This window comes from Ictidomys tridecemlineatus, chromosome 8 (assembly GCF_052094955.1).
Source record: "Ictidomys tridecemlineatus isolate mIctTri1 chromosome 8, mIctTri1.hap1, whole genome shotgun sequence".
Lineage (NCBI taxonomy): Eukaryota > Metazoa > Chordata > Mammalia > Rodentia > Sciuridae > Ictidomys > Ictidomys tridecemlineatus.
The window spans coordinates 39,454,515-39,469,386 of NC_135484.1; the positions used below are offsets into that span (position 1 = coordinate 39,454,515).

Genomic DNA, 14,872 nt, shown 5'->3' on the forward strand with positions numbered 1-14,872 from the left:
TCATTACATGTGGAAGCAGGAAACACTAAGATCTAGACCTGTCTTTATTTTCTTGCTTCAAACATCACACTTTCACATCTTGGTAGACCATGACTACATGAAGAAAATTTCATGACTAAAAAAATTTTCTTTGAAAAATAAAATCTTTTGTCATGGATTTAGAAGTCTGTCCTTGGGATGAACTTGTGTATCTCATCTCCCAGATATTGAAATACAAGTTAAAATCATGTGTATCTAATTCTTGATCAAATAAGAGTGTTAATTTATATAATGCCACATTGCTAATCTTTTTCAAAAGAGCTAGGGAGAGATGAACTAAAATGTAGCCAACTGAAGTATTCTCCAGAATTCTGATTAGAATTCTGAATATTAATGTATAAAAATGACCAAAATATTTAAGGATGTGTGAAGGTCCACTTCTTGCTGCCAAGCAACCTAGCCTCAAAGCAATTATGAAGTTTGATTGGAATTTAGTCAAAGGAAATGGTGTTTACATGATTTCAGGGGAGGCCCCTCAACTAAAATAATTTGTAGAACACTACCAATATAAGGAGGAACTTGTCAGAAGAACAAGAATATTAAGTTCTTTGGATGAGACTTAGTATCTGATGGTGATTGCAAGATATGCATTTAACATTTCTATATATGTTACTTATTTTGAATTCTTATGCCATTGTATATATCACAGTTTTAAAAACTTTCCTAAAGCATGTAATACTTGAGTGAAGCTCCTCAAAGAATATTTGCAAAGTGTTGTATATTAATATATAGTTGATGCATTCAGAATCTACTAACTCTCCCCACTTTGTTTTGTGCAACTTAACTTACAATTATGTGAGGAATAGCTCACCATAGTCTCCAGGTAGAGGCAACACTTTTCTGATGTAATTCAAGCAAATTTTATCAAATCCTTTTTAACTGAGTTGTCTTTTCAGAGATAGAAAAAGAAATAGGTTGAAAAAGTTTTTGTTGTTGTTTAAATAAGACAAAATTATGTAATAGATAAGAAGAAGGCTTCAATATTTTAAGACAATATTGAATTGAATTGTATTAAATTAATTGGAAATATTATAGCTAAACAATTTTTATATAAATATTTAGGAAGACATATTTAAAAAGGTTAAAAAATTATGTGTATCAGATCCTTTACCAAAGAGAGTAGGGAATGATCAAATGTATTGTTAGGACAAAGAAAAGTTAAGGATGGTTCCCAGATCAAATCATAGTTAATTACAAAGTTAACAGAGAGAGTCACAAGAAATATTAAAGTCTGTTTCCATATTTTCAGGAGAATTCAAAATTAGAATTGCATAAAACCTCAATGTGCTATATTTATCCTCTTGATATTTATAAGCAAAGTATTTGAAAATATTTAGACAACTTGAGAATTTCATCTTTGTATTTATAAATTTTGTAATTTGGAGGTTGGAATAGATAGGAGAATATTATAAAACAGCTTTTCTAAAATACCACTGATTGTCAAAAATGAAATTTAAATGAATGTAAAATCATGATTTCTGGGGAGGTACTTATATATTAAATACTAAAACATTTGTGCAATTAATTACAATTAAATAACTTTAAGACGAACACAATTATCACTTAAGGAATAACACAGAGATATTATGAAACTTTTAAAGTCTGGCAACAGCATTAAAATTATGAAAAACATGTTTCTAAAAATCAATATATGAATGATACAACAATATTGGTGAGTTATATGAGACAAAATATGAAAAATGCTAGTAGAAAGGTATAACTGAAGATATCAGTCTTTTTAAATACACTTTTCATGTATTATCAAGGAGACAATTTTGAACTTTGTGGTTTATTTTATTTTTGCATAACTAATTTATTCACTAAGTCAAATTAATATGTGTGAAGAAATCAGTAAAATTTATTTGGGTGAAATATCTTGAAAAATCATGTTATTGGTTATACTGACAGCTTCCATTTATAAATGTCTATGCCTGCTTTACTTTTACAACACCTGCATGTAATCTGCACTTCACCTGTTTTTTTTAACTGCTTGTGAGACATTCCCTTTTTGGGTGTTTTGTTGACACATGAAACTGTACATTCCAAACAAAGACAATATCTACCTCCAAATATTTCTTTTTGATACACATTATGCCTCAGTTAATGGCAGGTATTCTACCATAAATCAAAGATGAACTCCAGAAACTATTCTCAAATTTAGAAAAATATATAATTTACCATGTACGTCCTGTTATATAGTTAGAGTGACATTTTCATATCCAGGGAAATTCTAATCAACTTACAAAACTAAACTCAAATGGAATCTTAGTGAAAACCTTGCATATTTTTAAAGTAAAATTAATAAATCCTTTTTCTATTATCTATATGTCACTAATGGAGAATTGCATGGCCCAATATTTTTTTGTAATTCTTTTGTCATATACTATTTATATATACAGACCACTCCAAAACTTACTGGTGGGAAACAACAGCTGATTTCACTTTGTTCTTGATTTAGTGTGTTAAGAATTTAGGAAGCATAAATTAGGCAGTTTTTCACTTGTGTATCTTGAATGATTGCAGTCAGATGTCAGGTTGGTCTACAGTCATGTGAAACCACCAACTGCTGAGCCTCTAGGGCAGCTTACTCAGATGGCTGGCCTTCTATGCTAGCTGTTGACTGAGAGCTCAGAGCTGGTAACTCGATTGCCTATATATAGACTCTCCCAACATGGTGGTGTAGGTTGAATTTTTAAATGGAGCTGGATTTCCCAGAGCTGGTACCACTGCATAAGCAAATGGAGACAGCATGCATGGCCTTTTCTGATTTAGCATTAGAAGTAATGTAGCATTGATTTCACTGCCTTTTGTGGGAACAAATAACTTACATAGTAGTAAGCCAAATTGATAGACCTACCCAGCCCAGGCCTTTCTTCTCTCTGCTCTTCTAAAATGAGTCTTTCTTTCCATTCTTATTGGTGTAATTCCCCAATTCATCTCTGTTGGCTTAATACCTTTCTGTCTTTCAAGGTCTGCTTCAGCATAACAAGATTGAAACCATTCCTGATCCTATCTTTTAATTCCTGGAGGCAATACCACTGTGGTTGAGCTCAGAGAAATTAGTTCAAATGTCAGGTCTCTTAGTTATGTCTTTGGGAAGTTTATTTAATCCCCTTATTTGAAAAGCAGGAGTAATAACAGAACCTATATATTTTATAAAGTTCTTAGAAACACTGAGGACAAGACAGTAGTGGACACTGCTTGATACATAGTAAGCAGACTACATTGGCCATTATCAAACACAGCCCATAGCATGTTAATTTTACCTATTCTGTTAATGTCATAGTCTTCCCCTGTGATAATAATTCATCGACTGATTCTCTGCCTTCTGCATTGTTTGCTTAATACCTTATCTTCAACATCTTAGGAAATATCTGTATCTTGAATATCAACTCAAAGGCTTGTTCTTTAAGCCTTGGTAATAAGAGTACATGAAGAAACTTGCAATTTTTTTTCTCCATTATTTCTTATAACCTTTCCTTGTCATGGTCTTTCTTTCAGAAATTAGAAAAGAAAAATCTGGGAAGACTTCATCTGTTCTGAAGGATAAAGGTAATAGAGTAAATTTAACATAATATTGGAAATGGATGAAAATATACAAATGGGTAGATATTACATTAGTGGCATATTATTTGCTGATGTGTGGCTCAGAATTGCACAGGTCACAGTCATAGATTTTTTTGAAACTAACATTAATTTATTTGTTCCCCCAAATTCTGTTTACTATGCCTGAAAAGTGCTCTGATTAGGGCTGGGTTTGTGGCTTAACAATAGAGCATTCAACTAGCATGTGTAAGGTGCTGGATTCAATCCTCAGCACCACATAAAAATAGATAAATAAAAGTATTGTGTCCAACTACCACTAAAAAAATTATAAAGTGCTCTGATTAAAGCTAAAAGGGAAGAATTTTTCTTAAATAATAAAATGTTTATTGTTCAACATCTCTAGCAATTAAATGAATGAAAATTAAAACTACACTGAGATTTCATCTCACTCTAGTCAGAATGGCAATTATAAAGAATACAAGTAACAACAAATGTTGGCAAGGATGTGAGGGAAAAGGTATACTCATACATTGCTGATAGAACTATAAATTGGTGCAACTACTGTGGAAAGCAGTATGGAGATTCTTCAGAAAACTTGGAATGGAACCATCATTTGATCCAGTTATCCTACTCTTCAGTATATACCAAAAGAACTTAAAATCAGCATGGTATAGTGACAGAGCAACATCAATATTTATAGCCCCTCAATTCACAAGAGTTAAGCTATGGAACAAACATATATAAGCTTCAACAGATGAATGGATAAAAAAGTGGTATATATAAACAATGTGATATATATAAACATGGTATATATAAACAATTACTATATAAATTATATATATATATAATATATGGTATATATAAAAATGTGGTATATATAAACAATTACTCAGCCATAAAAAAGAATGAAATTATGGCATTAACTGGTAAGTAGATGGACTGGAGACTATCATGCTAAGTGAAACAAGCCAATCCCCCCCAAAAAACCAAAGGCAGGATATTCTTTCTGATATGTGAATGCTAACATACAATAAAGAGCTGGGGGAAGGGGAGAATAGAAGTTCATTGGATTAGACAAAGGGTAATGAAGGGAAAGGAAAAGAGATGAGAAAAGGAAAAACAGGAGAATTGGACACAATGTTCCTATGTTCATATATGAGTACATGACCAGCGTAACTCCATATCATGTGCAACCACAAGAATTGGAAGTTATATTCCATTATGTATAACATGACAAAATATACTCTACTGTCTTGTATAACTAAAAAGAACATATAAAATTTTTTAAAAACATACCAAAAAAGATTTATATGTGTATATATATACATAATAAAAATAAACATATACACATACCTTAGGAAGTAAAGGATATTAGAAACGAATTGCCTGTATGCCCTCCAGTTCTATCTTCTCTGTCCACTCATAAAACATCTATTTTGTGCATAATACCTTCCAAGTACTTGCTAATCATTGAAGAAACAAAGATGGCAAAGCTAGCAAAAGGGAGAAAGAGTGGGTCATTGCAGTTCTGAATCCCATTATTTTCAGATGTTCTTAGGCTTGTTCTGTCTGCTTTGTTCTTGTCAGGCTCCTAATTGCTATGAAAAAGCACGAAATTCTTACATGAATCTTGTTAACTTTAATCTCCTAATGAACCAGATGCCTTTATTTCCTGCCCATCCATATTCCAATCTTATTAATAATGTTCACGTAAAACATCAGGGTTTCTCTATTACAGCTTCCCTTGAAGCCCTTACTACTGAACTAATAAGTGTAAAATATTTATAATTTATTCTATAAAATACATATTTATTAACTAACTGAAATGCCACCTATTTGAGCATGAAGATTTGGTGTATTCATCTTCTTTTTTATGTGGACTGATGAATGCCACATTTAATAATTGTTTACTCTGCCTCTAATATGTAGTAATCAATTCAGACATGAACCAGACACCAGAATACAATAAAGGCATAGGAAGAATTTGCAGTACTGATAAAATAATTACTTAAAATATAAGAATCATAGCATGGAAATACTGGGTGCTATGAGAAGGTGAAATATCAGATCCCAAACTAGTCTGAAGGATCAGGGAAGAGCTTCCTGAAGAAGTTCTGTGAATTCAGGTGAGGAGGCTTAAGAGCTCAGCAGGCAAAGTTCAGAGCTTTATTGGGAAGCACTGGGCCTCTGCTCGGTGGCAGGTACATTGTTGTATACATCTTGTATTTTATTTTAGCAAAAATGTGCTTACTACCTCATTTTTTTAGAATAATCTGAAGTATACATAATGTGAGTTATCCAGTATCACACGGAGGAAGAGGCAAAGTCACAGTCAAAGTCCAGATTGTCCTGTTTGAAAGTCTATCTCTTCATTTGAACACTGGTATTCTTCCTTCTTAGAATAGAGTTCTCATATTTATATGTTTCAAAGTACCTTTGCTTTGAATGTAGACCTTATTATATAAACTTAAAAATATATATGACATGGGAACATTGGTTTTGCAGTATTGGAAAAAAAGGTTTTTGTCTTTGGACTATGGGATTGATTCTATTTCATTACCACAGAAAAGTTATTTTTTTCTCTACTGACTATCTACAGTTTGGGAAAGACCCCTTTCTATCTCCCACTCTCCTTTTATCTGAAAAGTAATAAAAACAGTGCCCTTGGTTGTGTGTGAGCTAAAGATATTATTGAAATATTCTACCAGCAATCCACGTTTGTGTGTGTGTGTGTGTGTGTGTGTGTGCGCACACACACGCGCATATGTCTTTCTATATGAAACGAAAAATTTCAGTTTACAAAATTTGAACCTTTCCTCCTCTATTGTACTATGTAGTATTTCATTGTGGTCTGCAGCTGAGGGGCAGCTGAGTGGACCATACCATACTGTTGACTATAAAACCAGATAGAAAGAAAGGCTGAAGCTGACCTCCAAAGCTACTCTCAGTAAATAATAATTTCCAAACATTTAAACTACCCTTTAAACACTTCACTTGCACCACACGCAAAATTGTTGGAAAGGTTAGTCATAAAAATTTATCCTGGAAAACAATCTGGGGCAGTTAAACCTATATTGACTACTTCACTAAGTAGGCTTCTATATTTTTTATTATTGTTGTTACTGTTATTAATGTACAGTTACAGACAATTTCCTAGTGAACAATTTTTCTTCAAATTAAAGTTGTATACTCTTTGTAAAATGTCTTAAAATCATTAAAAATTGTACACAGGGGGCTGGGGATGTGGCTGAAGTGGTGGTGTGCTCGCCTAGCATGCTTGAGGCACTGGGTTTGATTCTCAGCATCACATAGAAACAAAATATATTGTGTTCACCTAAAACTACAAAAATAAATTTAAAAAATTTGTACACAAAAATGAATCATGTATATAAATATGATTATTGATTTTAATTGATGTAAAATATACCTCTTTTTCCCAAGCTTCATTCATTTACTAAAAATACTTATAATAGATGAGTTGAATATTGTTTTAGAGAATAATTTTATTGCTATCTTTTATCCTGAATTAAAGTTATCATTATGGAACATCAAAGAAGAAATCTGTGATGCGACCTGTAAGATTTAGAGACCTTAGAAGCCTTGGTGGCTTTACTGTTTCTGAAGAGTCCCTTTGAAGCCTGCTGCTGAGCTGTGGCAGGATCAAAATGCACCAATTTCACTTGCAAAAAATCTACTTATTTCATTGCAGTAATTATGTTTTGTGAATTATTTCTATTAAGCAGAGAAGAGGTGTCTTTCATTTACTAGTCTCTTGTAGAGCTTCCTGCATGCACACATCTAAATTCATGCTGAAATAATGGTAAAATTCTAAACCCAGCACTATTACAGAAAAATCACCTGGGACCACATTTATTGGGAATGACATGTCCGTGAGTACATTAGGCTTTTAGAGACCATCAGAAAAATTGGGTTTTATTTAAAGAGTTACAGAGAAGTCTGAGGAGGATTGCTCCAAAGAAATAGATCAGAACAAAGACTAGTGTTGCTGATTTGCTGCTGACTCAGCTTTTGACTTGCCTTGACTATTGGACTCACCTGACCCTCTCAGCAGCTCCATACTGCTGCAGGGGTAGAGCCCTGCTTATGTGGCTTACACCACCTGGAAATCAGATAATTCTGTTAGTGCCTCTTATTGGTCATATTCTTTGGAGTATCCATTCCTTTCCAATTCCCACTTACTTTTACCACCTGGTCTGATTGAGCTGATGATGGAAGATCCATCTAGACAACAAGGAATGGCAAACTAAGTCCAAACAAGGTAACAAAGAGATTAATGAATTTGTTCTTCTCAGATAATGTAATAAGACTGCTTTTAGGTTCTGCTGTTTTATTAACAGTGTGCTGGGAACTCTGAATGGTGAACTATCTTTATGAACCTGACCTGTATCCATATGCATCTAAAACCACAGGATTTCAGTGGAGCCTATCTTTCTTTGTATGGTGGTGCTCAGGATCAGGAAAGTGATTATCTCCTGAGGGCTATTTAATCATCAGTAAGACTTTTCTTGGCTATTCCCTTTCATCAAACCAATGTTACACCTAAAATTAGGATAGGTTGTCTGAGGATTTCAAAAGTGAGCACCCAAAATGCTACACTTCATCATGGACATTCACCCAATTCACTGCTCCCTTCACCTCTGAAAGTAGCAGCAGCAATGGCAAATTTGACACTTTTTTCTATTCCTTTGTTATTCTTTTCTCCATCACAGCCTCCTTGCTCAGATAATTTTGACAGAGTTCTTGCTTATAGCACAGCATCATTAAGCACTTTCTTTTTTACAAAATATCATCAAGACTCATAAATTATCCTGTGGGCTCTTGGGCAAATGCAAAGAAACTATCATATATGTAAAAAACACACACACACACACACACACACTCTTGTTTCCTGATAAATAAGACAAATGAGTTGAAAAACAGTTTAAGAGCTGACCAAACCAATTCATCTCTTTTTCTTAATACAGAAGTTAAGTTTCTAGATAATACTCTCACTCTTAGGGTAGTTAGAGACTGCTCAGGCAAGCCTGAAAACTCCTAAATCAAGTCAAAATGCACTGAGATCAAAAGAAGAAAACTGAAAATAAATTATCTGCAGAAATGACCCAGCCTGGAATCATCTTGCCATTAGCAGACATGGAAACAGAAATCCCTTATATTTTCTGGGAATTTCTCCAGAGTGTAAGATGATGAGTTTACTATCTTTGAATAGCCTATGAAAGTACCCTGTTATTCCACCCCTTCCTTTCTGTGCTAAAACCAAAGTCATCCTGGAGGCCGTCTGCTTGCATGCATTATATAAATACTTTAATACCATACAAGCATGTACATTCAACTACTTAAATCTGTTTTCTGAATCTGGAATTTTGAGACTCCAGGCCACCCCCTTGGGAATCTGTCCCTACCACCACTTCTTATTAATTATTTTGGCTTAGCTAGGATGTGCAAGCACAGTCAATTACCCCATCAGCTTGAAATGTATTAAATGAAAAGTCCCAGTGTGTTTGTTCAATTCATGGTTCTTGGTTTCCTCTTCACATGCTGAAATATAGAAACAAATGGTCCTATTTGTATCAACCCCACCAATAGCAACATGGACATTGCTTTGCCACCAGAGCCTTTTTCAAAAATTCTACATGTGTTGTCGGTATCTAAGTTGTTGCTTATTCTCCAAGCAGCTCTTGTTTTGAAGGAAACATATTTTGGTTAAAATTTGATTTTGAGTTGACACATAATAATTATATATATTTATGGTATACAATATGATTTTTTGATATATGTTTACAATGTGAAAACATAGAATTAGACTAGCAAATCCACCACCTCACTATTCTGTACAATGGATCACTAATGCTTATTTCTCCTAATTGAGGCTTCATACCTTTTGGTCAACATTCCCCTACTACCCATCCATTCCTGTCCCTCAGTATTAGATATCCATCATTTTACTCTCTATTTGAATGTGTGTGTGTGTGTGTGTGTGTGTGTGTATCACATTAAAGTGAGATAAGGTATCTGTCTTCCTATAGTTGGCTTTTTTTCACTTTGAATAATAACTCTAAACCCATTCTTTTTTATTTTTTACTGGTTCTTTTTAGTTAGACACGATAGTAGGATCCATTTTGATATAATTATGCAAGCATTGAATATCTTGTTCTAATTCAGACCCTAGTATGTCTCCTTCCCCTTCCCTCTACCTATCCCTTTCTCCCTTTCCTTTATTGATCTTTCTTCCATTTACTTGTAATTATTTTTTTAATTAGTAACTGGTGGATGTTCATTTCTCATGATGAGATTCACTGTGGTAACATTTATACATGTACATAGGAAAGTTATATCAGATTCATTCCACTGTCTTTCCTTTTCCCACCCCCTCCTTTCCCTTTATTCCCTTTTGTCTACTTTACTGAACTTCTACCCCTTTACCTCCCCCTCTCTGCTACCTTGTTGTGGGTTAGCATCTACCTATCAGAAAAAAAATGACTTTTTTGGGGGGATTAGCTTTTCAATTAGCATGATAGTATTCAGATCCATTCATTTATTATCAAATATACTAAAACTATCTGTTGAAAGGCATCTAGTTTGGGTCCATAGCTTAGCAATTGTGACTTGTGCTGCTATAAACTTTGACCCAGTTATCTCATTCCTTAGTATGTATCCAAAGCATTTAAACTCATTCTTAACACATCCTTAGCCACCTACACTTAGTAATTCTAAATGATTGGTAGAGTACATTTCTGTTTACAATCTTTACCATAATAATCTCTTCATTCCAAACTACAAAATGGGAAGGTAAAAAGGGATTTTTTCCCTTCCCATCTCATTGAAATTTATTTCATCTACAGAGTAGATATTGAACATTAATGTTGTAGAGGAAGCAGAAAACAGGTCTTCTCTTTTTGGTAGACTGTTGGTGAGCTATGATGATATTCAAGGAATTGTTTGAATGTATGTTGGACTTCATAATATGGTAGTGATTGCACTGTACTGAAGCTAGTAGAATAAAGTTTTATTTGACTTATTTCAACTATGGACCACAGTTTTAAGTATTTGGGAGTTTCGAATTAAAAATTGCTTTCTTAATGAAATGATCTCTCAATTTTTATTTTAGCTTCTTTTCCCTCAACCTACTATCTATCATTCATTTTATTTTAAAAAATTTAAATTTGTTCTAATTAGTTACATATGATAGAAGAATACATTTTGACACATTGTAAACAAATGGAACACAACTCCTTATTCCCCTGGTTGTACATGATGCAGAGTCACACCAGTAGTGTAACCATACATGTATATAGGGTAATAATGTTCTTCTCATTCTACCCCATGGCACCAGCTCTCCCCCAATCCCTTCTGCAGGCTTCAAAGTTCCTTCAGTCTTCTCTACTTCCTCCCCCAACAATGGATCACTATCTGCTTATCCTAGGAAACATTCAGCCTTCGGTTTTTTGGGTAGTTTCAATCTTGAACAGTTTGATTTGAGTCTGAAGATTGTAACAGTACAGTTACATAATGTATGTGGTTTTTCCATTGGATTGTTTATTTTATTGGAAAAGCATACTATGAAACAGACAAACAAACAGAGTCAGCACTGAAATAGTTTGGGAGACTTCTCGATGCTGAAATTATGTATTTTCTAAGATTATAAATAAGTTCCTGGCCATTCAAATGCTCACCATCTTAAAAGAATGAGGATATTATAGCTTATTAGACAATTTAAGTTTAAATACAGTTGATCTGAGGAGATCTACTTTATTCTGTACAATTGTTTCTTTGTCTCTAATAAAAATAATTTTGGGATAAAAGTATCATATTATTTCTACATAGATTTTGCTCTACTGATAGTTCATTGTCTCCATTATACCTGTGTTCTCACATCTTTTATTGTGACTTTAAATAATGGTTTAATGTTTCTTTTCAGAGATTATTACAGGGAAAGAAGTGAAGGTCCCATCTACCCAAAAGGAAAAAGGTAATGTGGCATAATGAGATGTAAAACCACCTTGGTCTGCCCATGGTATATTAAGCAATTGGCAACACAGTAATATATTATTTCTTTTCTCTGGTTTTCAAAACAACAGTCTTCATTTGCTGTCATGTTTTTAAAGGAAGGAAAAAGTACTTATTCCCCGTCATCAAATTCTAAATTGTACAATGAAATAGCAAAGAAAGAATAGCTGTGTCAGAAATACTGAACTTTGAAAAATTACATGCTATTTTGATTCCACAATCCCATAGTAGATGGGGAAATATACATTCTGTAAATATCAAAAGAAGAATCAATAGCCTATAGAAAGCAAATATTTAGGATAAAATGAAATACTTAACATTTCTCTATGAAAGGTTGCTATTTTCTAAGTTCAGATACAACAGAATTGCAAACAAAATATGTAGGTAGGAGATATTGGTAGATAAGATGTCTAATCCCCTTTCTCATTTTATGGATAAAGAAATCCAACTGGTCTAGAAACTTTTAAAAGTTATTATAGTAGGTAGCAGAGTCTGTCTCAGAACTAGTTTCCCATACAAGCTCTGTATCCATTCTGTTGGGGCATGCTGCACCTCTAGTCTTAACACTGTGGTAAGCTTGAAGAAAGGTGGATTCTAACATTCCCTGCATCCAGTTAGGCCTCCTGAAACATAAGTAAACATGCTAACTCCAGTGTAATACGTTTAGTTTCTAGCTAATCCAATTACATTCCAAAAGCATGGCATTTTGCTCAGAGCTGTTGATTACTTATTGGTGTCAGAATAAACATCAGAAAGTTTCCATTATGCCCATATTAGTAAATTGTTGAAACCAGAGAAACCATGAACTATACCTACCATCCTGAATATTAGAAATAGCCTGTTTCTACCTTTACCCAAGCAAAATGATCCAGAGAAGTTATTGACCAATGTAGAAGGACTTCACAGTAAAAATTTTAGGCCACTGCCACTTTTCATTTTCCCCTAAAAGAAATAAACTTCTGGTGTACTTATATAAATATATGTTAGAGCTGTGAAAATGTGGAGAGCAGCAGGAAGGGAACGCTGACAGAAGAATCAGTGGGAGAAATAAAGGATTCATGGAGAGCCCCCATTAGTTAGTGTGGCAATGTATAAACCATACCCTTAAGTCCTTTTAAATTTTGCAATTAATTTTAAATTAAATAAAATTGTTATTTAATGAAACGTAAGAACACAGCACATTTTTTTTCCTCTGTCTATGTATGTACTTGGTGTTTTCTAAAGTATTTAAAGCTGTACAGCTCCAAATGCATTTTTGCTTCCTTTTAGAAATGTATTATCATGCCTAAATTTTTTTTTGTCTTTCAACCCCTACAGTTGGAATTCTTTTGGTGTGATACATAATTTTGCTATTTAAGGAATAAGTAGGAAAAATTAAACTTTTTCCATATGTACATTATGTTTTCAGTAGACAGTTAAAAACTTGCTGTGTTTTGTAGTTCAAGGGATGAATTGTGATGTCTAAGGAAATTATACTGGATCCTAATTGCTAAATTATTTTAGCAATTTAAACAGACTTTAGAGTTTTTTTCTATGATCTTACTATCAATTGCCTTGGGCATTTATATAACAATCTAAATTGAAATGGTCTTATGTCATTAAGTGATTGAATCTCATGATGATTCTATATTTTCTTGTCAATCTAAGGCAAAAACACATCAAATGAAAAGTTAGAAATATTGTACATCTCCATATTTTTATTAAGGAAGTTTAGTTTTTGTTCACATCAGTCTTCAATCACAGGAAATGTCTGCTGAAGGATCATTTGTCTTTTCTCCTTCCTTTTCAGACATCTTCTTTCAGTAACTCCATAATAGCCAGTCTAACCCAGCCAGTTTATGATCAGAGAAAACAAACATTGAGGAGAGCCACATACACATATTGAAGAAGATGCACTTTGAAGTTTAAGGCTCCTTTGTATAAAAATCACTTAAATTCCATTCCACTTATTATTGTTATTATTATTATTTTAGAAATTGAGCCTTCAAATTACCCTGGGGATATTCATTTTATTTTCCTATTTAGAGCAACAACCGTTTTCCCCTAATATGTGCTAAAATATTAATGGGGCTTTGAAATTTCATGCATTAAATTTCTTCTTTTTATCAAACAACCAGCCAGAATTGAAACCTAAAGTGCTGAATGTGAATGACAGTATGTGGACATGTTATAAGTCAAATGTCATCATGACATGCAAAGTGACTTTCATTTCACCTGTGATAGGTTGTATCCTGTTGGACTTTCTGTCTGTGATCAATGTCATCTTGCACAAAACAGAACAGTTGCATTTCAAATTAATCTTCACTAACAGGAATCACATTTAAAAAAATATTGGGTTAAGAGTTCATTATTTCTTTTAGTAAGTGGAGTTCTTCAATAGGCTTTATGGAATTTCCATTAAAGAAGCATCAGACATAATATGAGAATATCATGCACACTCTTAAACCTGGTTATGCATTAACCAGATTTTTTGAATTAAAATAAAAAATATTGTTGAGGACACAGTAACAGAGATTCGCTCTCGGTGATTATGTGTGGAGGCATGGAATCTGGTTTTTAAAGCCTTGTTTTCCAAAAAAATGGAAGTACATATGCAGGCTAAGATTTCTTCTATGGTCATTAAAATAAAAGATAAAATGTAGATGGGTAAAAAAAGACTTTGTCATGTGCAAGCAAGAAGAAAAAAATAATTGAATGAAAAACAAATTAGAAAGGTAGTGAGCCAGTCTGAAACTTCATGGTACAACAAAATTGCTGACAGTAGTGGTGCTCCAATATAGTTAAAGCAATAATGTATATTGGAATAACCAGGGATTTTAATTAAATCTCACTGCACTTTACCAGGTTCAGAAGTAAAATCCTTCCTCCCCCAGTTGCTGCTAGCATCTCTCTGGGATTGCAGTTTAAAGGAATTGCAGACCCAGGAAAATGAAGGAAATAGGCTCAGCTCTCATTTGGACCTGAGACAAGTCACCTGCTGGAAGAGACTTATTCAGGAAAATTTCTACTAACACTGTGGGCCAGAGGTCTCATGTCTTCAGAATAAATATTGGAAGGGAGGCCCAGCATAAGACTGAGGTTACTGGCAGTAACCATATAACCATAATTCAAAGAAAAAAAAATGAACAAAGGAAGGAAAAAAAACACAGTAGCAATAATAATACAAATCTCAGGTTGAAGTACAACCCCAAATTCCAAATCATAGTAAAAAATGATTGGTGTTGGTTGGAGTCCTGTTGTCATTTGAGGCAGACTCTGC

General features: G+C 33.6%; 1 protein-coding gene across 17 annotated transcripts in view; it reads left to right on the forward strand.

Moving 5' to 3' along the window:
- The window catches only part of Trdn (triadin), a 356,336-nt gene that overhangs the window by 252,918 nt on the left and 88,546 nt on the right, over positions 1-14,872 (forward strand). For all 17 annotated transcript variants that reach the window (XM_078019258.1, XM_078019265.1, XM_078019269.1 and 14 more), the window contains 2 exons: positions 3,541-3,591; positions 11,525-11,575. In XM_078019258.1, the coding sequence (XP_077875384.1) occupies positions 3,541-3,591; positions 11,525-11,575 (102 nt within the window). The remainder of the gene's footprint in view (positions 1-3,540; positions 3,592-11,524; positions 11,576-14,872) is intronic.